This window comes from Staurois parvus, unplaced genomic scaffold (genome assembly GCF_062004578.1).
Source record: "Staurois parvus isolate SC_StPar_1 unplaced genomic scaffold, SC_StPar_1.0 ptg000013l, whole genome shotgun sequence".
Classification (NCBI taxonomy): domain Eukaryota; kingdom Metazoa; phylum Chordata; class Amphibia; order Anura; family Ranidae; genus Staurois; species Staurois parvus.
In genome coordinates this window covers 15,109,076-15,132,638 of record NW_028317809.1, presented here as the reverse complement: position 1 = coordinate 15,132,638, position 23,563 = coordinate 15,109,076, and the positions used below count along the sequence as shown (strand labels likewise).

The 23,563-nt window shown below is 42.4% G+C and overlaps 1 protein-coding gene across 1 annotated transcript; it reads left to right on the top strand.

Annotated features, from left to right (window-relative positions):
- The first annotated feature begins 220 nt into the window (after positions 1-220).
- Positions 221-9,165, top strand: SOWAHB (sosondowah ankyrin repeat domain family member B). The gene has a single exon (XM_089676012.1). The coding sequence runs from the start codon at positions 525-527 to the stop codon at positions 3,978-3,980; it is 3,456 nt and encodes a 1,151-aa protein (XP_089532138.1). The 5' UTR covers positions 221-524; the 3' UTR covers positions 3,981-9,165.
- The last annotated feature ends 14,398 nt before the right edge of the window (positions 9,166-23,563 follow it).

The window sequence follows — 23,563 nt, the reverse complement described above, 5'->3', positions numbered from 1 at the left end:
GAAGGTGTGGGAGGAGCGGAGTGTGCCTGCTGTCCCGCCCCATTCCTCTCCCTCCATACAGAGCAGTGCTGGCTCAGTGGAAGGCAGTGTTCCCTCATGTGTACACGTCAGCCGGCTGTGTGATAAGCGCAGACAGACAGACGATGACTGAAGCCCGCGCACCTTGCCGTACCTTGCACTGAAGGATCCCTGCGTGCCATTCCCGCTCCTGGCCCCTCCCCCTGCTCTCAGTCGGCTCCTCCCCCTGGTTTCACACGCCCCCAGTTGAGCGGCGATTGTCTCCGTGCTGCTGCTAGTGCTTCTCCCAGATGGGAGGGAATTGTTATTCATTGCGGGGGCTGGAGGGAGAGAAAAGGGTGGAGATGGGTGTTCGGAAAGCAAAGGCCACCGTCTGTCCTTCATGTGGGAGAGAGGAGGAGCCAGGAGAGCAGGTGGAAGTTAGGTGCGGAGGCTGAAGTTGCGGCTCTCACATCCAGCCGTCACCGTCCACCATGCCCTGACCTGAGCCCGGGAAAGGTGTGAGCATGGCCAAGGAGCTGAGCCAGGAGGAGGTGCTGGACTTCCTGTGCCAGGGCGGAGGGAAGGTGCCCAATGCCTCGTTGCTGGCACACTTCAAGCACTTCTTGAGGGACCCCCATGTGGCCGGCGAGCAGCTCCTGAAGCGCAGGGACAGGTTCAAGCGCTATGTCAACTCGGTGGCCGTGGTGAAGCAGGAGGGAGCTGTTAAGTACGTGGTGCTCAGGAGCCGCTACAGAGATCTGCTGGGAGAGGACCTGACACTGGCAATCCCTGATGAGCCAGTGATCAGCGACAATAGAGAGAACCAGGAGATCGGCTCCCAGGTGACAGGAGGGAGATGGAGCAGACAGGATGAGGGTTATCACCCGGGGGAGCCTGCACTCCTCGATCATCACAAGGGGGCACCTATGACTTTCAGTGACCCTGATTGGAATGTTAATGGAGCTTCTGATGGGAAGATCCGGCATGGACACTTGTATACTGAGACACAATCGAGACTGCAGCAGCCTTCATCTCAGCCTCCCTCCTCATCTGCAGATCACACATCTACAGCACCCCTGAGCAAGACCTCATCATCTGTGAACAATGCCTGTTTATCAAGCAGGGATGCCTTTCCGCATGGCACCATCGAGGTATTCCCTTCCAGCAGGACATTCTCACAGCAACCCAGTGATACCTCCTTGGCTGCTATGAAGACCTCTTCATCACCAGGTGATTACATATCCTCCAAGACCTCCTCTTCAGCCACTGATTCTTCTATACCGTCTACGAAGAACCCCTCTTCACCTGGTAATACTTCCATACCGTTTACCAAGAACTCATCTTCAGCCACCAATACTTCTATAACATCTACCAAGAACTCCTCTTCACCTGGTAATACTTCCATACCCTCTACCAGGAACTCTTCACCTGGTAATACTTCCATACCCTCTACCAGGAACTCTTCACCTTGTAATAATTCCTTACCCTCTACTAGGAACTCTTCACCTGTTAATACTTCCCTAACTCTCACCAAGAACTCTTCACCTGCTAATACCTTCATAACCCCCACTGAGAACTCCTCTTCACCTGGTAATGCTTCCATACCCCTCACCAAGAACTCCTCTACACTGGCCAATACTTCCATACCCTCCACCAGGAACTCTTCACCTGTCAATACTTCCATACTTTCCACAAAGAACCCCTCTTTACCTGGTTTTACTCCAACGCTCTTCACCAAGAACTACTCTTCACTCATTGACAATACCATACCCTCCATTAATACCTCTTCACCCAGTAATACTTCAATACCCTTCACCAAGACCTCCTCACCACCTAGTGATGCTTCTATACCTGCCACCAATACCTCTTCACCATCTAGTGATGCTTCTATACCTGCCACCAATACCTCTTCACCACATAGTGATGCCTCCATACCCACCACCAAGACCTCCTCACCACCCAGTGATGCCTCCATACCCTCTACAAAGACCTCCTCACCACCCAGTGATACCTCCATACCCTCTACAAAGACTTCCTCACCACCCAGTGATACCTCCATACCCTCTACAAAGACTTTCTCACCACCCAGTGACATATCCATACTCTTCAACAAGACCACCTCACCCCCTAGTAATGCTTGTACAAAGAACTCTGAACCACTCAGTAGCACTTCATCTCAATACAAGGACTATTACCCTACAGAAAGCCTCTCAGTACCTTATTCTAAGAATTCTTCATTTTCTTGTGCTCAAAACCCTTCATTGTCCCAATCACCCTTCCCAGGGGCAAGTGAGCAGAGGAGATCTCCAGCTGGTGGGGACCACAGGACAGCAACCACTAATCCTGCTTTTATAAGTGCAAGCTGCAGGGGTCAGCAAGAACAAAAACTTGGAGGCAATGAGATACAGACTACAAATTTTGAGATGATTGGTACATTTCCCCAGGAGGTGCATTCAGAGCAGCAGGATATTTCCAACTATATAAAAGAACAGCAAAGACACGGCTTTTATGAGGATCTAGCAGCTTCTCCTCATTCCAGGTACATGAACAGTACACACCCTTCCTCCTCCCTGCTGCTCCCTCTTGAATCAAGTATCACTCCTCTAGATATGCAGCTGGAGGAATACAATCCAGCCAGTCCATGCCCCTCACCACCACTTCTTCTTAATGATATGCGTGACCTGTGGATGTGCCAAATGCCTGTGTTTAAAAGTATAAGGTGCCAACTGTCTTTGCAGGACATGGAAGACTTTGTTGATCAGGAAAGCTGTGGAAGTGAGGGAAGTGACAGTGGTGAAGGGGGTGACTGTGACACTGAGCACAAAGATGATGAAGATTTTTCCAGTGATTCAAACACTGAAAAATACACTCAGTATATAGAGCAGAAATGTGAAAATACTAGGAGATGCCCTCCAAACAGAAAATTCCTTAGTATTATTGAACAGTATAGCAAGCTAGAAAGTGGGGACCTGCTGGGAGCCAAAGATACTCTAGTGGATTGTGACCCAGAACCTAGCATACATGCTGAAAACAAGAAGTCCCCTTACATTGCTAAATCCTTTCTCACTGATCAAGCACCCATCTTGTTTGAGTTGGCTAGACATCCTCCAAAACACAGGGCGAGTTCTCGCTTTCAGGAATTAATGTCTTCCTCAGATGATGAACTAATTGATAGGGATTTCAGTAGGAGGCGGCGCCCGTCACGTACGAAGAGACCTCCCGATATTGTGATACCTCCACAGCCTGACGTAGACTTGCTTTTAATAACAAAGCCTGTGAGCAATAACAAACTTACTGTAAATCTTGAAGACCAAAAAGATTATCAAGCACAGTATGTACCTAAAGCAAATGTGGATTTTTTGCTTAAAAAGTCTTTTAATTACAAATCCTGTACAGTACCCTTAGATCCTGCAGAGCATGACTGGATTGTTAAGTCGGCTTCTGGGTCTTGGCTTCAGGTCTATGGATTGTTTAGTCAAGACCCCCAACTGGTTTTACGAAAAGATTTCATCTCTGGTTACACAGTCCTGCACTGGTTTGCCAAGCATGGTGCAATTGAAATGTTCCATAAGTTTGTAGCTGGTGCCAAAAAGGCAGGAATTGAACTTGACTTGAACATAAAATCTAATGGTGGATACACACCTTTGCATATTGCTGCTATTCATGGGCATCACAAAGTGGCTGCCATGTTAGTAGAAAGACTCCAAGTAAATGTGAAGTTGAGGGACAACAGTGGAAAGAGGGCCTGGCAATACCTGAACTGCAATACATCTGGGGAGGTATGGAGGCTTTTAGGAGCACCTAAGGGTAAAACCATCTTTGCTTCTCACACCTTAAATACCACTTATTTCAACGCACAGAACAAGTCAAGTCAGATAAATAGAAAAACATCTTTGGCCGCTTTTCTCAAACCACAGCATCAAAAATGGAAAGCAAACAACCATCCTCTGTTAAGGGAAAGAGAAATCTACAGTGACTGAGGTAGGGTCAGTTTGGAAATGCACATGCTCTGACTGGGGATGGAAAAAGTAGAGGCTGCTTTGTTACTATGACAACGACTTATGCTTCCTGCCCTGCATGCTTTGCTTCCCTGTATTTCTACTGGGTCATTGGTGCAGGCAGGAAGAGGGACCAGTACAATCGAATGCTCCCCAGGGAGACCAACAAACTCTTGCTATTGTAACATGCTTCCTTATACACTGTCTTGCAGTTGATTTCTGGGCCCAGGACATTGATGTACACATACCATGGATGGGGCTATAGACAAATGCCCACAATGTTCTGCCAACTACAATTCTAGACTGGGAAAATGGAAAACGTCAGCTTGGCTTATGTGTTTGTGTAGGAATAATATCATAATGGGCTTCCATTTTTTTTTTTCAATTCTGTACCGATTGTTTAATATTAAACTTCGCATGCACAATTTTGATGAGGCTATTTTTAGGCCTCCTGCACACTGGTTTATTACAAATTCTGTATGTCCTGATATGAGAAAATCAGCGTTAAAAACGCAAGCTGTGCTTTTTTTTTCCATCCAGTTTAGCAGCGTTTGATGTTTGGGCAGTTATTTCATTGGCCAGAATTTTAATTCATTCTGGCCAAAGAAATGAATAAACACTGAGTGATAACCACGGATAGCATTTAGGCGTGTTTTATCGGCAGTGTTTTTTTTTTTTTTTTTGTCAAAATTCCCTCTCCTGATTGCAATTTCAGGGCATTCAGAAAACGTCCTCTAAACACATATAACACATATAACATGGAGGGGAGTTCAGGGGCAGAAATAAAAAAGCCAAAACCCACAAAAACGTGAGTTTAAGAGCAGCAGTGTGTATGAGGCCTTAGGGTTGAGCTAATTTCTTGAGACTGCACAACAACCACCTTGTTTGTCAGTTGCAATATATTGTATCCATAAGTGTCTTATTGCATAACAAATGTTTCGTCTCAGTTCTTAGGTCTGAAAAGTTTACTGTAGCACAAACGTAGCCTTTTATTGATGCAAAAAAATGTACATAGCAGCAGATGTATCTAATCTCCCCTGTTGTCAGGCTAATATGCTATAGCTCTGTGTGATTCTGTCTTTTCCAAACAGTTGGGTATATTCTGCAAAATGACTCTTTAGATATTCATTACTTGATGTTTGCCTTTGTTGACTCCTGTATCATACTGTGATATGAAACCAAAGTAAATATATTTTTCGTTGGCAAATGTTGGGTTTTTCACTGGCAATAATAAGTTGGAGGATAATATAGTACATATTATGGGATTTAATCAGACAGCTAATAGGAAAAGATCCTTTATTAAAAAGAAAAAAATTATTTTCAGTAAAGTGAGATGCGAGATTTGTGTGTTTTTAAAGCTTGAATACCAAGAAAAGTGAAAATCTTCCCTTGTGATTGGACTGTGCCTGCTCTGCAAAGGTTAACTGCTTGTATGTGCCTAGGAGACCAGGTAAAGTAGTTTTTCATACCTGATTCTCTGTTTCTGCAGGCTTTGTTGTGACGCTAGACTGGTACTGGCAACCTCTTCTCCCCTGCACTATGGCAGTCAAATGCCTCTGATATCATCAAAGCTGATTCAGGGACCAAAGCCCTTGAGTGGGGTTGAGGATGCTGAGGGACAGTCCATTGCTGAAGGGGGGGGTCAGGTTAGTAAAACAGGTTTTTACCATCTCTAGACTAAACTTGCAGTTAACTATTGCACTGGGGCTGTGCTGACTTTTAATTCTCCCAGAGTTATGCTTTGAAAGTGTAACAACCTCTTGTGATATATTGGTAAGAGGGACCATTTAACGTCATCCATATTTCTCTCCATCCATGTTTTGAGGGCATTTTGTACTGTAGTCTACTTCATTTATCAAAGTTTTTTTATATGACGGATTTTGTGTTTTGTTCATAGCAACTAGATTCCATATTTTCAGTACAGTCGTGGAAACTAATGGAATAATTTAGTTACTGTAATAAAAGAGCATAAAATAGTTAATTAAGACTTTGATATTAAAGTAGAATTCCAGCCTAAGCCTAACTAGTCTTAAAAAGGTCTCCTCCCCCCTCTTAACACCTATGCTGACTAACCTGTGTTTAAAAAAAAAAAAAAAAAGTGTTTACTTATTTTCAGGCCACTTCAGTCTGGTCATGTGGTCTGGCTGCCCAGCCAGCGACTTCAGGGGAGAGGAAGGAGCGCTGACAACATCTGGGACATGGGAGCCTATGGGTGATGTCACCGCTCCCAGGTATCCCCAGCTGTTAAGTGCTCTCTTCCCTCCTTAGCAGCTGCCGTAGGCTGACACATGGGACCATGTGAACTGGTAAGTATATACATGTTTTTATCACTGCTTAGTCAGCATAAGTGTTAGGAGGGAGGAGGAGATGTTTTTGAGAGTAGGCAGGTTGAGGCTGTAATTCTACTTTTACTTTCAGCATTCTAGAACATCTACATGCTAACAATTAGGTTTTTACAGTTAATAGCACCTTTACAGCTAAAAATTTGTGATTAAATTGAGAAGGTTTAAACCATCACAAATGGTAGCTAGGAGATTGTAAAGGTTCATTATTTTTATCTTTTTGTAAAATAACAAACACGTTATACTTACCTGTTGCATGCAGTGGTTTTGCACAGAGCAGCCTGGATCCTCTTCTCTGGTCCCCCGCAGGCTCTCCTGGCCCCTCCCTCCTGTCGGGTGCCCCCACAGCAAGCAGCTTGCTATGGGGGACACACACTGCTCCGTGTGTCATTTCTCATTCGGAGCCGTGGCTTGGCCACACTCCCTCTCTCTCATTGGCTGACTGGCTGTGATTGACAGCAGCGGGAGCCAATGATTCCCGCTTGCTGTCTCAGCCAATGAGAAGAGGGAGTCCTGGGATAGCCTAGACTCCAGTGCACATCACAAGATTGAGAGGGGGCTTAGGTGAATATTAGGGGGGCTGGGGGGATGCTGCATAGAGGTTTTTTACCTTCATGCACAGAATGCATGAAGGTAAAAAGCCTTCAGCCTTTATAACCACTTTAAATGTTGCTTGTGTTTGGTTGAGAGATTCCCCATCATTTCCTTTTCTGACCAGCATCACCTGGGCAGGAAGTGAGCCTAACTCTCCTACTTGGAGACTCAGGCAGTATTAAAAATCGGTCAGAAGTTCTAAAGCTTTACAGCTGTAATATTTTTCATGCTGTTTTTGTTCCCACTAGGGCAGGGGTGGGCAACTGTGGCCCTCCAGCTGTTGTATAACTACAGGTCTCTTGAGGCATTGCAAAACTGATAGTTACAAGCATGACTCCCAAAGGCATAGGCATGATGGGGCTTGCAGTTCACCAACAGCTGCTCCTCTGTCAGAATGCACTGATCAGTGCTGCAGCCGATTGGCTGCAAGCACTATATGATCAAAAAATTACTAGCAGTCCTGCTTGGGAGGAGTCCAACATTACACTACCTGCTGAACAAGCCCTTTTGGTCCTACTTCTCCTGCAGGTCACCGGAGTACATTTAGTTCTGCACTCCTGTGACTCCTGGCCTAACTGAGCTAGAACAGGCTCTGGAGAGATCCCAACTTTAAAGTCAGGATCCACCCAGATTCCTGACTGGAAGCTAGCACAGTCTATCTGTTGATAGCCTGAGCCAGCAACTCCTGGAGCTCTAGTGAGTGCTGCAGGAGCAGAGCAGAGAGCTGGTGACTGAAGACTGAGAACCGAGCGGCTGGCGGTCATCGGGGGACAGATGCTGCATCGGATACACTGAATCCATCTAGGTGAGTGAGTAGGTTTTTGGGGCTTTTTTTTTTTCAAATTCCTATACTTTATACTTTTTTTTTTTTTTTTTTTAAGGCCCCTGCTTCAAATACACTGAAGAGCCACATTCCTCCAAACCTGTTTTTTTTTTTTTTAATTGTGTAAGAAACAATTATATGCCCATTCTGTTCTCACAATGCTGTTATATGACTTGGCAAACTAATACTGGCCACATATAGGCATTTTCCTGTGATTCTAAAATCAATTTGTTCTTTTTATCTCGATTCTCAAAAAATGTTATCTTGACTTATGCCTTTCTAGTTTTCTTGGCAATTTTGCTCTCTAGGTCAATTTCCTAATCATTTAGAGGCAATGCATATACATTTAGGTACATTGGAAAACAGACTATACCTTTTAATTTGTTTAAACATCCAATGTATTAAAAAAAAATCAGCCAAGTCTTGAAGTAGCCACTCAAAAAGTCATTTTTTTTCTTCTAATACAAAATGCTCATAGAGGATTAGTATATGTGCATAGAGGGGTAGGATACCAGTTTTCTGCAGTAGCCACATTTATGGTTCTGGCTAAAATAGAAACCTGGGGGGGGTGGAGAGACCCTTCAAAATAGAGGTGTCACAACTAGCAATTTTGTAAGTGGTAAAATGGTAAAAATCCCTTTATTTGCAACTTTAGAGAGATGTAGGAAAACTACAAACGAATGCTGTTTTTTTCCACTACCAAGCATTTTAATGCATTCACAGCAAAACTAGAAAAAAATTCTAGCAGTGCCAGATAAATTATTATGCATCTTTTAATACATAATGTATGGCTTTTTTAGCATATTTCCAAGGTAAGAAAATAATTTTAGGTTTAATGCTGGTATAGTAATTATAACATTGCTGTCCTGTTGCAGTCTGTTAAACTACCAGCCTGAGTTCTTGCAATAAGGAAATAAAGTGAAAAGTGCATAGGTCATTAGATTGAAGTCCTGTTGTGATATTTGCCTTGTATACTGTAAGTATATTATAATTGCAGTCCTAGTCATTACAATAAGCTTGATTGTTGGTAAGCTAAAACATGTTGTTCTCTGTTAAACTGGGTACTGTTTGCAGATTTACCAGTGCATGCGATAGTTTAAAATGCACAAGTGAGGTCTCAATCTGCTGCTACGTTTGCACTAATCTTGCTGCCAATTAAGGCTATACTGAAGGAATTTGTTCTAGCCAGCATGAAAAAGAATCATTACTGTGCAAGCCTGTTTCCTTTTTTGGATGTTAAAATAGTGACAAACAGGTATTTCTCTTCCAAGATGTGTTCCAGAGACTCGCTTCAAATCAGTGACTTCCCATGGCCAGCAAGTTTACATGAACTGATACTGAGCACAATCAGCAAAACTTGAAATGTATATGTTTAAAATGTGAATAAACCTTTTTGTATTTTACCGTTGATACAGTTTCAGAGTTTGCATGATTTAATATGCAAGTGTATCGGCGGAGGAAGCCCAGACAGGTCAGTAACAGGTTTGGCAGGCACTGACTCATCCAAGATATCAAGCTCATAATGAACATTCAAGGAATGCCTAACAAACAAATGAAGAAATGCTCTAAATATAGTATACAAGGTTGCGTAGTTTAAAAAAAAAAAAAGACCATTGTGTGATCGCTGGTTGCTTAATATAAGACATTTTAATAACATTCATACTTAATTTGTAAAAGTTGCAGGAAAAAGCCGGTAGTAAATATATTTAAATTTGAACTCCAGCCTTCCCTTTAGTCTTGCACAGTTGTACAGGTCCCTCTCCTGTGCTGAAATTGCTTACTCTGATTTCACAGCAAACTGTAAGCTTCTCACAGTGTGCATTAGAACCTGTGGCAAGTCAGCTAGAGCACGCCTCATTTCCTGGCTAATGTGAAACCTCATTTAGGCTCCATGCACCCTAGCGTTATTTTTTCAGCTGAAAAAATGCTAGATAGAAAACGCTAGTAATAGCGTTTTAGGAGTGTTACTATTAGCATTTTTACAGTACAGAGGGGGAAAAAAACAGAAAAAAATCTATTAAGAGTGTTTTAATGGAGTTTAGCTTTTTTTTTTTTCTGCTGGAAAAACGCTCCAAAAAAACTACAAAACATTTTTTTTATTTACTCCTAGATGCTGAAGCTCAACAAATGCTAATAGCCTAAATTAGTGTGCATGAACACAGGATAACACTATTTAGCTTCTAGGAGCAGAAAAAAAATGCTAATAGCTTTTAGGAGCTTAAAAAAATGCTAGTTTTCATGGAACCTATGCCCTTTCCTCCTCAGCCTTAGGCTGGCCATACATTTATACAATTTTCTGTAAAATTTCTGCACAATTTCCTTTAGATTTACCTTCAATTATGTAGCGCAAGAGCCTGCCTAATTGGATACAATTGAAAGTGTTGTTTAGGTTTGACCTCATATTATATAGTTTTTGGTAAATCTAAAGCAAAATTCTCAAGACAATTTTGTATAATGTATGGCCAGCCTTAGGACTCTTTCAGACAAGCATTGAATACTAAAGCAGCCTTAAAGTGTGTTAACGCACCTATAGCATTAATGAGCGTTTTGCTCATTATAATCGGGCATGTTGGAGAATTTGTGAAAAATTACCAATTTTCGACTGATTTTCTACCTGAGACCTTGTAACACTAATGAGTCACATGACAACAGGGAGGGAAAATGGCTAATTTGGGCCAAATTTGGACATTTTCACTTAGGGGTGTACTCACTTTTGTTGCCAGCGGTTTAGACATTAATGGCTATGTGTTTAGTTTTGAATATTTGCTGCCCCCTCAAAATAACTCGAGTGTGAGCTGAAAAATCAGGACATGATTTCTAAACTGCCATCACTCCCTCATTTTCAAGCCCACATACACAAATCTTCTATCAAAACGTTCAGCTATCCCTGCTGCCACTAACAATGTCCACAGCTAAGCCATAGTCCTGATAGTTTTTACAATATGATCATTTGTTTGCAACTCATGCCACCCATTGACCTTTTCACAGTTACTCCAGCCACTCCAACCACACAACAGTTACTCAAGCCACTCCACCCAGTTACTCCACCCACTCCAGTTGTAGACTACTGGTGGAGGCAAGAACACTTCACACAATTTCCCCAGAAATTATAGCTTTTCTAGTTTCTTCAGTGTTGTCACATGAAAAGGTATAATAAAATGTGAGGGGTGTACTCACTTCTGTGAGATACTGTGTGTGAATATTTATACACACAGCGCCTTGAAAAAGTATTTATACCCCTTGAAATTTTCCACATTTTGTCATGTTACAGCCAAAAATGTAAATATATTATTGGGATTTTAGGGGATAGACCAACACAAAGTGGCACATAATTGTGAAGTGAAAGGAAAATGATAAATGTTTTTCAAAATTGTTTACAAATATCTGAAAAGTGTGGTGTGCATTTGTATTCAGCCCCCCTGAGTCAATACTTTGTAGAACCACCTTTCACTGCAGTTAAGTCTTTTGGGGATGTCTCTACCAGCTTTGCATATCTAGAGAGTGACATTTTTGCCCATTCTTTGCAAAATAGCTCAAGCTCTGTCACACTGGATGCAGAGCGTCTGTGAACAGCAATTTTCAAGGCTTGCCACAGATTCTCCATTGGATTTAGGTCTGGAGTTTGACTGGGCCATACTAACATATGAATATGCTTTGATCTAAGCCATTCCATTGTAGCTCTGGCTGTATGTGTAGGGTCGTTGTCCTGCTGGAAGGTGAACCTCCACCCCAGTCTCAAGTCTTTTTCTTCTAAGATTGCCCTGTGTTTGTCTCCATCCATCTTCCCATCAACTCTGATCAGCTTCCCTGTCCCTGCTGAAGGAAAGCATCCCCACAACATGATGCTGCCACCACCATGTTTCACAGTGGGGATGGTGTGTTCGGGGTGATGTGCAGTGCTAGTTTTCTGCCACACATAGCCTTTTGCTTTGAGGTCAAAAAGTTCAATTTTGGTCTCATCTGACCAAAGCTTCTTCCATTTGTTTGCTGCGTTCTCACAAACTACAAATGGGACTTCCAGTGGCTTTCTTTCAACAATGGAATTCTTCTTATCACTCTTCCATAAAGGCCACATTTGTGGAATGCACGACCAATAGTGGTCCTTTGGACAGATTCTCCCGCCTCAGCTGTGGATCTCTGCAGCTCCTCCAGAGTTACCATGGGCCTCTTGGCTGCTTCTCTGATTAATGCTCTCCTTGCCCAGCCTGTCAGTTTAGGTGGATTGCCATGGTTTGGTAGGTTTACAGTTTTGCTATACTTTTTTTTTTTTTATAACCTAACCCTGCTTTAAACTTCTCCATATCTTTATCCCTGACCTGTCTGGTGTGTTGCTTGGCCTTCATGATGCTGTTTGTTCAGTAATGTTCTCTAACAAACCTCTGAGGGCTTCACAGAACAGCTGTATTTATACTGATTTAAAATTACATTTTAAATTTACTAATTAGATGACTTCTGAAGGCAATTGGTTGCACTAGATTTTAGTTAGGGGTATCCGAATAAGGGTGCTGAATACAAATGCACGCCACGCTTTTTAGATATTTATTTGTAAACAATTTTGAAAACCATTTATCGTTTTCCTTCCACTTCACAATTATGTGCCACTTTGTGTTGGTCTATCACATAAAATCCCAATAATATATTTACATTTTTGGTTGTAACATGACAAAATGTGGAAAATTTCAAGGGGTATGAATACTTTTTCATTCATTACTAAAGCTACACAAAGACAGCAGTCCTGCAAGAGTCTAGTCAAACAAATTCCTGTTTCGCAATGCAGGGGAGACCTGCAGAATCAGATCTTGAGAAAAGTAACTAGACATGTTTTTTTAAACTGATTACTTTCTCCCTACTGATCATTTGGCAGGACTGAGGATACCCCTGAACCATATTTTCTGGACAAAAGGGAATGCAACAGTAGACTGTTAGCTCTCCTCTATAGGCACCATTCAATTGGACTGATGTGCAAATGTTAAAGTAACACTAAAGGCTTTGTTTTTTTTTTTCTTAGTGGTTGTAAACCTCAGATATGAAATATGAACAAAGCATATCCCTCTATAGTGTGTACTTGTCTCAATTCAGATCACTAAGTGTGATTTTTTTTTTTTCCCCTGCTGCCTTGTCCCTCTGCTATCTGCATGAATTACATCTGGCAAGTTTTTCTGATACGAAGAGAAAAATAGTGACATGAAGGGCACAGCATGTGATTGACAGCCTCAGCTCTGTTCCTCTGTGAAGGGGGGGTCACTTCCCTCCAATCAGCTCTAAGAGCTCTCCTTACTGAGTGCAACTTCAGCTTGCCGCACCCTGATTTTCAGAGCTGTGAGATCCTGTTTAAATTCTACACCTTGACTCGATATAGGGGAAGATGGCTGTAGATAAACATGTACAATTTATGTAGGCGAATTTGTTGGATCTCTGTGTAGCACCTGAGGCCAGTCACTTCAATGGGTATATGTAAGGATGTACAACCACTTTAAATAACAAACATGTCATACTTATCTACTCAGCACAGAGCTGCCACAATCCTCTTCTTGGGTCTTCTGCCGATGCTTCTGGCCCCTCCACCTTTTTGAGTGTCTGCTTTCAAGCCCTGCTCTTTGTGTCTATAACATTCACACAGAACACAGCTCAACACAACTCCGTTTTCACTGGCTGTGATTGACAGCAGCAGAAGCCAATGGCTCCCGCTGCTGTGTCTCAGCCAATGAGGAGAGAGAGACCAGGGAGAGCCACTGTGCCTGTGCACAGTGAGGGATCAACATAGGGTTCAGGTAAGACGTGGGGGGGGGGAGGGGCACAGAGAAGGTTTTTTTTTAAAAAAACCTTAACCCTTTGCAACCACTTTAAACTAAACCTGCAGTATGTTAACATTTTTTGGAGTGTATAAGTAAGGAGAAACAGCTAGACTGAAATAGTTACCTTTCTAGAGAAATGCTGTGCCAAGCATCCTTCAGTGTAGGTTTCAAAACCAAAGGGCTAGGCAGTTGGTCATGTGATTGCTTTCTATGGGTTGAAGTTGGCCGATTGTTCTCTTCACTAGCTCATATGACCAAATAACTAGGATTACAGAACCAGCACAGAAAAGGAAATTATTTCAGCATTTGTTACTGTATTTATCCATCTCAGAAAAACTAAATATTTTCATGTAGACTCCTTCAAGGTAGGCAATCTTGATTTTTGAATTGTATAGGTTCTGCAGTTTGTGAAAACTTTATGCATAAATTCAGCAGTGCACTGATTCAGTTGGTTTTAAAACCAGTTTTCTTCAAGTTGAATAGTTTTTACTTCTCTGGTATGTCAACCACTTTTTTTTTAATAGTATGTCTATGGCATTTCTTACATATCCGTTGAAATATTAAAATGTGCTCTACTGTTGTAGAACTTGAGCCTCCCAACAGAAAATATTATGTCTAAATTACCAAAAATTGTTGTATTTCATCAGCCATTTAATGGAGTTTAGATGTGGAGACACTACTTTCTGCGTCCTTCACTGAGGTTTACTAGAAAGTTTGCTGAATACTGAAGAAGATCAACTACCCCAACATCACCTCAATTATAGTCAAGCTTGATGAGAGCTAAATATGTATCATTCATATGCTCAACGACTGGAATAGAAGATATGGTTTGTGCCTATTTAGGTGTTATAGTACACTTTTTTTTATTAACCTCTACATATTTTGGAAGGCTTGCTCAAGATTAAACTAACAGGCTAACAGGTCATGATACGAGATATGGAGTATTCTACTGAAGTACTACAGAGAATGGTTCCAGTGCTCAGCCAAGAGGAGATGTCAATTGCTGTGTCAGTGTGAGTGAAGCTAAAATGAGAGTGATTTAAAAGGACAAGCTCTGTGAAGGATGAAAAGCAATTAGAGTCTCCATGACTGACAAATTAGATCAGCACTTTTATATTACATTACAGTGCTGGTAAAGTTAAGATTAATGTATCTTTTTCTGTGTTGCCTAAATACTGTTTCTCTTTATGACTGGTGGTTAAGATGACTAGTGAGAGCACTTGGAAACCTTCATGAGAGACTGGGAAAAAACAGCTGCCAATGCAAAAGATCTACATCCTGGCTCTGTGGTCTTCTATAAGGACCTCTTCAGCTGACAACCCTGATTAGAGATTCAAAGCAGAGAAGGGACCAAAAAGACTTACTCCTGAGAAAAGACAGTATGTCAAGGTCAGGGGTGGACTGGCCATTTGGAAACTCGGGCACTGCTCGAGTCAGTAGGGGGCCCCATGAGATGCATCTGGTACCTTTTTCATAGGCTTTTTTAAGTTTGGGCAAGGACACGGGCCCCATGATCCCCCTATTGCCTGAGGGCCCCATGAGTTGTCAGTCCGCCCCTGGTCAAGGTAAACCTGGATTGAGAAAGTATAAAGGCTGCCATTGTGGACATCTGCTTTGAACATATTTGGTTGCTTCACTGGTATTCAAATGCTTCAGTAATTTTAGAGTCTGTGACCTGGTATGCATATGATGGGCTCTGACTTCACCCTCACCTGCATGCATGTTTTTGGTCATTAACTCAATAGGTATTGAACCCATATCAGCAATGGTAGCTTCATTATTGCTCCACTACATGCTTACTTTAAAAAGCCCCAAGACTGTGTATATCTTTGGCTTTGGACTGGTTTAGCCCCTGTAAGACAAACATTTAACATGGCGTTTGACAAATCCCAGAAGCTACGTATCCAATGCTCCATAAAAATAAAGCTGATGCCTACATTTTTAAGTTTTTTTTCCAGTTGTCAATGGAGCTGGTTTACAACAAAAATCCTGCTGGCTCCCAGACTGGACAAACTGGCTGCTGAATTCCATATTAATATCTCCATTGCTGATATAACTGGGTTAAATAATTTTTTTTTCATATAACTGCCTTTAGTTCAGAGTTGAGCAAAATTTATTGTTAAAAAAAACTGGGCTACATTCTTGTAACAACGCAGCATTCACTCCTGAAGAAGCCTGCACTAATGCCCTTTAACATAAACTATATTACCAAAAAGATTGGGACGCCTGCCCTTACATGCACATGAACTTTAATGGCATCCCAATCCTAGTCTGTAGGGTTCAATATTGAGTTGACCCACCCTTTGCAGCTATAACAGCTTCAGCTTTTCTGGGAAGGCTGTCCACAAGGTTTAGGAGTGTGTCTATAGGGATGTTTGACCATTCTTCCAGAAGTGCATTTGTGTGGTCAGGCACTGTTGTAGAACAAGAAGGCCTAGCCCACAGTCTCTGCTCTAATTCATCCCAAAGGTGTTCTATCGGGTTGAGGTCAGGACTCTGTGCAGAACAGTCAAGTTCCTCCACCCCAGATTCGCTCATCCATGTCTTTATGGTCATTGCTTTTTGCACTGGTGTGCAGTCATGTTAGAACAGGAAGGGGCCATCCCCAAACTGTTCCCACAAAGTTGGTAGCATGAAATTGTCCAAAATGTCTTGGTATGCTGACGCTTTAAGAGTTCCTTTTACTGGAACTAAGGGGCCAAGCCCAACCCCTCAAAAACAGCCCCACGCAATAATGCTCCCCCTCCACCAAAGTTTACACTTGGCACAATGCAGTCAGACAAGTACCATTCTCCTGGCAACCGCCAAACCCGGACACATCCATCAGATTTCCAGACAGAAAAGTGTGATTTGTCACTCCAGAGAACATGTCTCCACTGCTCTAGAGTCCAGTCCAAAGCAAGCTTCACACCACTGCATCCAACGCATTCCATTGCACTTGGTGATGTAAGGCTTAAATGCAGCTGCTTGGCCATGGAAACCCATTCTATGAAGCTTTCTACATACTGTTGTTGTGCTATTCTGAAGGCCACACGGAGTTTGGAGGTCTTTAGCTATTGACTCTGCATACAGTTGGCGACTTATGTGAGCTTCAGCACGCACTGATCCCGCTCTGTCATTTTTCATGGTAGAAATGCTGTTGTTCCCAGTTGCTTACACTTTATAACAAAACAACTAACAGTTGAGCGTGGAATATTTAGTAGCAAGGAAATTTCACGGATGGACTTATTGCACAGGTGGCAACCTATCACAGGACCACGCTCAAATTCACTGAGCTCCTGGGAGCGACCCATTCTTTCACAAATGTTTGTAGAAGCAGTCTGCATGCCTAGGTGCTTGATTTTATACACCTGTGGCCATGGAGGTGATTGGAACACCTGAATCCAATGATTTGGAGGGCTGTCCCAATACTTTTGGCAATATAGTTTCCTCATGTATAAGGTAATCCCAAGATACAGCACTAGCCCATTCACACCTTTCTGTGCATTAACTCACACATTTTTGTGCATTGAGGCATGTTGTGTTGGCAGCTCATTAATCAGGGATTTCAACACGTGAAAAAATGCACCTACACACAGTACAGTATATTTCACTATGTAGCCCACCACAACAAACAGAGTATTCTTATCTGTGCATTGTGGTGCACTATATGTAATTTTTTTTTGTAGTGTATAAGTGCTTTGCGGTGCCATTTACATATTTATATACATTTATATATACCAATATTTGATTAGCAAGTAGAGACTTTTTGTCATACATACTTTCTTAAAGGCTAAGTTCACCTTTTGAAAATAAAAATGTAAAAAGAGTGCATTTATCATTATTATTATCATTATACAGGATTTATATACAGTAGCACCAAGAGTTTGCACAGCTCTTTACAACATGAGGGCAGACAGTACAGTTACTGTCTGTCAATTAGTGATGTCCTTGATGTTCGAGTCAAATGTAAGTTTGACTCAAACATCAGCTGTTTGTATGTTCAGCGAACACACGAATGGTAAGGGCGTTCTGCGGGCTGCTTCCCCGTCGTGCCCCACAATGCACTGCACTCTGAGAGTGCATTGTGATTGGCCAAAGCAATGCATCTGACCACAGGTCAGATGCAATGCTTTGGCCAATCACGAACACAATTGGGCGGAGCTAGTAGTGATGTCATTGCTAACTTTGGCTAATTGCTTATATCTGACCAGAAAATGTCAGCGGCGGGTGCAGACAGGTTGTCGGGCATCTTTTTTTTTTTATTTCAGCAAGTCGGCGTTGTCATGACAATGCTGGATAGTGTGATTGATGATGGATTATTACGAAGTTGCCATTTTGTTTGGCTTTTTTTTTTTTTTTTAAATAAAGAACTTGTCAAAAAATGTTGTGTTTTTATTTACATTTTACACATTTTACCCACACAACCACAGCCCAGGGTTGTGGGGAAGAGGCCCTTGTCCCCAAAGCACCCCCCCATGTTGAGGGCATGTGGCCTGGTACAGTTCAGGAGGGGGGCGCTAGCTTGTCCCTCCCACTTTCCTGGCCTGCAGCACCTGTGCTCAGATCAAGGGTCTGGTAGTTTAGGGGGGACCCCATGATTCCCCCCCCCCCCCAAAGGGCCTGATATGGCTTTTAGGGGAAACCCCACACACTTCCCCCCCATTTTTGGGAATTGAGGTTCCCCTATAAAGTTTAGGCCTGGTAGGGCTTTTGGGGGGGAACTCCACGCATTACTGTGGGGTCCCTCCTAACCTTCCTACCACACCTAAAAGGGTCTGATATGGACTGGGGGGGAACACGCTGTTTTTTGGGGGGGATTTTAAATAAAAGTGTCATTTTTTTTAAAAAACTAGCAGTCCTGCTGCGGATTGACGGCCAGGGGGTCCTCTTCTCCCTGTGACTGGGCGCCATATGATGTCCTGTGCATCGCGGCGTGCAGTAGCGCCGTTCTTGTCAGGCTGTGTCCCTTGGACACAGCGCTTCCCTGCTGGAGGTAAAGAGCCAATGAAATTGGCTTTTTACCAGATGATCGGCTGTGACCTGTCACAGCTGATCATAAGTGTAAATACGATCGGCTGTGACCTGAAGAACTGTCAGTGGATCCATTAGTGGATTTGTCAGTGCAGCTCATCAGCATACAGCCCATCAGTGGAACTGTCAGTGCCATCAGTGGATCTGTCAGTGCAGCCCATCAGTACACCGATCATCAGTGGATCTGTTCGTGCCGCCATCAGTGGATCTGTCACTGCTGTCTTCAGTGCATCTCCATCAGTGGACCTGTCAGTGCAGCCCATCAGTGCATCCATCAGGTGTATCTGTCAGTGCATTCATCAGTGCAGCCCATCAGTGTACCTGTCACCACAGCCATCGGTGCACCCTAATCAGTGTACTTGTCACAGAGTCGACACAATTGCCACCCATCAACAGTGTACCCAACACAGCCATCCATCAGCAGTTTACCCCTCATACAGCCACAATCACCAGAGCCACAATGTCCAAAAAATATTTTACTAGTGAGGAGGCGCTCAAAATCCTCAGCATTTTGGATGAGAGCAGCGGGGAGCTCTCACCATCCGATTCTGATTCAAAATATGAGCCAGTAGAAAATAGTGGGTCAGTGATCGAATCGGAGGTGGAAACAGTCTTTCCTAAAAGGATACGGCGCTCTGAAGAGCAGTCAACAATGAGCAGCGCCATACACCTCAATGGTCAATCAGCAGACACCAATTGCGCTAGACCCCAGGATGAAAGGCCCAGTACCAGCACTGGAGCACCCCACCAGCCCCAAGCATTACGGCCCAAATATATCTTCCTGATGCTCTGGCAAACCCTTTATGGCTGCCTTCCAGCTCAGGATCAGCTTCAATCCCACCTTCACCACACAGCCAGGTGTGCAGACCAATACTGACATTTTTTCTGAAATTGATTTTTTTCATTTGTTTTTCCCTGCCGAGTTACTGCAATACATTGTGAACCAGTAAAACCTTTTTGCTCAGCAGTGTATTGATTAGAATCCCAGTACATCCTACGCCCGTCCTTGTCTATGGAGACATCTCACAGTTGAGGAGTTAAAATTTTTGGGGGTTTTACATTTAACATGGGGGTTACAAAAAAAAACAAATTGCATGCCTACTGGTCCACCAACCCAATCCATCATAAGCCCATCTATTCTACTGTAATGCACTGGTCACACTATGATCTAATCCTGCGATTCCTGCATTTCACTGATTACTCATAGTGCCCTCCCCGAGATCATCCCAACTATGAAAAGCTATGCAAAATCCACCCCCTAATAAATTCTTTTGCTGAACTTTATGTCCCTGATCAGCAAATTTGTGTGGATGAATCCCTTGTCCACTTCACTGGCCGGCTGGGATTCAAGCAATATATCCCCAGTTAAAAGGGCTAGGTATGGATTGAATCTGAACAAGCTGTGCGAAAGAGCTACAAGATATGTGCATACATTCCGCAAGTACGAAGGCAAAGACTCCCAGCTCCAGCCCCCTGAGTGCCCAACCTACATTGGCACAAGTGGCAAAAGTGTTTGGGACCTGGCATTCCCACTGTTCCAAAAATGTTATCATATCTACCTTGATAACTATTATACCAGTCTCCCCCTTTTTCCAGCATCTGTACCATGAGAAAACCTTAGCGTGCAGTATCACCCGAAAAAATAGAAAGGGCTTCCCGCAAAGTTTAGTAACCAGAAGGCTACAAAGGGGGAATCCGCAAGTCTGAGAAACGAGGAAGTGTTGGCCATGACGTGGAGGGATAAGAGAGATGTTTACGTCCTGTCCACTATCCACAATGACACCTCGGTGAAAATTCATGAAAGACACGGTCCCATCCAAAAACCTGAATGTATCCACGATTATAATCGGTTCATGTGGGGTGGATTTAAATGACTGGATACTACAGCCCTATTTGTCAACAAGAAAGTCCCTCTTCTGGTACAAAAAAGTTGCAATTTATTTTTCCATTTGGCCATTTAAACTGCATTTGTCATCTATCAAAAGTCAACCAAAAGACCCACCACATTCCTCAAATGTATAGAAGAAATTATAACTGCCCTGATTTACTAGCAAAGATCCCCCCCAGAAAATATTCGCTCTGATTGTGTGAGCAGGCTTCATGAGGGTCATTTTCCAGAAAACATTCCACACACAGAATCAGGAAGAAGATGCCAAAAAAAATGTTGGGTATACAGCAGAAGAGGAGTTAGGAAAGACACCAGTGTTCATTGTCCACAATGCCCCCCCCCAACCAGGCCTATGCATTGGAGACTTCTTCCAACGTTATCATATGTCACTAAAATATTAGTTCCCCTTATTTTTAACAGCCTGCCATTTCCCAGTTTCTAAAATCAGTGCTGATCATTTGCCTGCTGCCTTGATTGACCATGCCTTTGCCTTCCATGTTAACTGACCCTGGCCTGTTTGCCGACGATGCCTTTGCCTGCCGTCTGGATTGTTTCTAAACCGCTTTTCTGCCTTCCACTTGCACTGACCTTGGCCTGTTAATTGACCATGTTTTTTCCTGCCGTTTGAACTGATCTTTTGCCCTGCTACTGAAGTAGTGGGATGCAAGGTAACACAGGGGTCTCACATATGTGAGGGGCTTCAAAGTAGAGAAAACCAGTTTTTGGTTTTCATTTGGTTTTGTAAATCCTGATTCAGGGTCTGTTAGTTCGGATGCTTCGAAGAGATTGGGTGGGATGAAGCCTCTACACCTGTGGCCAGGTCTTACCTGACTGAGGCCCTAAGCCCGATGTTCCTTCCTGCTGCCTGGACCAATACTGTGCTGACCATATCTCTGCCTGCTGCCTGTAATGACCCAGGACTTTTTATGGACCATGTTCTTGCCTGCTACCTGAACTAGTACTTTGGCTGTGCTGACCATATCTCTGCCTGCTGCCTGTAATGACCCAGGACTTTATTTGGACTACGTTCCTGCCTGATGCCTGGACTAATCGTTTGGCTATTGCCGACCACATCTCTGCCTGCTCTCCTCTGCAGACAACCACAGGTAATCTTCTGTTTACCCTTTGTTTAGCTAGGCTGTGAAAAAGTCTCATGCATGTGGTATCACCATACTCAGGAGGAGTAGCAGAATGTATTTTGGGGTGCAATTCTTGCTATGTTCATGCTGTGATTTTAGAAATATCTTATAAATTGACAACTTTGTGTAAAAAAAAATGTTTTCACTTTCTTTGCACATTTTTCAAAAACTTGTGGGGAAAAAAATTACATGTTCAAAAGACTCATTATACCTCATAGAATATACGTTGGGGTGTTTGCTTTCCAAAATGGGGTCATTTTCGGGGTAATTCCATTGTCCTGGTGCTCCAGTTCCTTCAAAAATGTGATAGTCAGAAAATGAAAAGGGTAATTTATGCCCCTAGAACGCATGATGGTGCTACTTGGATGTTGGTCCTCTCTGTGGCTGGGCTGTGTAAAAGTCCCACACATGTGGTATCGTCATGTTCAGGACAAGTAGCAGAATGTATTTTGGGGTTTAATTATTTGTATGTATATGCTATATGTTAGAGACATCTTAGAAATTGACAACTTTTTTTACAAAAAAAAATAAGGTTTCATTTTTTTCCACATTTTTTAAAAATTTGTGGAAAAAATGACATGTTCTAAAGACTCATTATGAATCAAAGAATATACGTTGGGGGTGTTTGCTTTCCAAAATGGGGTCATTTTGTGGATAATTCCATTGTCCTGGTGCTCAAGGGCCTTCAGAAATGTGATAGGTAGTCAGGAAAGGAGATGTGCAATTTATGCCCCTAGAACGCCTGATGGTGCTACTTGGATGTTGGGCCTCTGTATGTGGCCAGGCTGTGGAAAAGTCTCACACATGTAGTATCACCAAACTCAGGACAAGTAGCAGAATGTATTTTGAGGTGTAATTCTTGGTATATACATAAATACATGCTATGTGTTAGAAATATTTTATAAATTGATACATTTGTGTAAAAAAAATATGTTTTCCTTTTCTTTCCACATTTTTCAAAAACTTGTGGAAAAAAATGACACGTTCAAAAGAATATACGTATTCTTAGAATATAGAGCCTCATAGAATATACGTTGGGATGTTTTCTTTTCAAAATGGGGTCATTTTGTGGGTAATTCCATTGTCCTGGTGCTCCTGGGCCTTAAAAAAATGTGATAGGTAGTCAGGAAATTAAAAGTGTAATTTATGCCTCTATAATGCCTGATGGTGCTACTTGGATCTTGGGCCTCTGTATGTGGCCAAGGCTATGAAAAGTCTCACATATGTAGTATCGCCATACTCAGGAGGAGTAGCAGAATCTATTATGGAGTGTAATTGCAAGTATGCATATGCTGTATGTGAGCGATAACTTGTTAATATGACAATTTTGTGTTGAAACAAAAATAAATAATTTCTTAATTTTCCCAAGAATTGATGGAAAAAATGACAACTTAAAAAAATTCACCATGCCTCTTACTAAATATCTTGGACTGTCTACTTTCCAAAAAGGAGTCATTTGGGGGGTATTTGTACTGGCATGTTAGGGCCTCAAGAAATGAGATAGACCGTCAGTACATCAGGTGTGATCAATTTTCAATGACTGGTACCATAGCTTGTAGACTCTATAACTTTCACACAGACTAAATAATATACCCTGATTTGGGTTATTTTTATCAAAGCAATGTAGCAGTAAAAATTTTGGTGTAAATTTATGAAGAAAATTGACTTATTTGCAAAATTTTATAATTGAAACAGAATTTTTTTTTATTTTTTTAATTTTCACCCCATTTTTTTGCTTATTTTGCAAAAAATAAAAAACCCAGTGGTGATTAAGTACCACCAAAATAGAGCTCTATCTCTGTGAAAAAAATTCTAAAAGTTTTGTTGAGGTACAGTGTAGCATGATTGAGTAATTGACATTCAAAGTGCGAGAGCACTGAAAGCTGAAAATTGGTCTGGGCAGGAAGGGGGTAAAAGTATTAAAGTGGTTAAGCAGGGAAAAATGACTGCCCCTTTAAAAACGGTACTTTT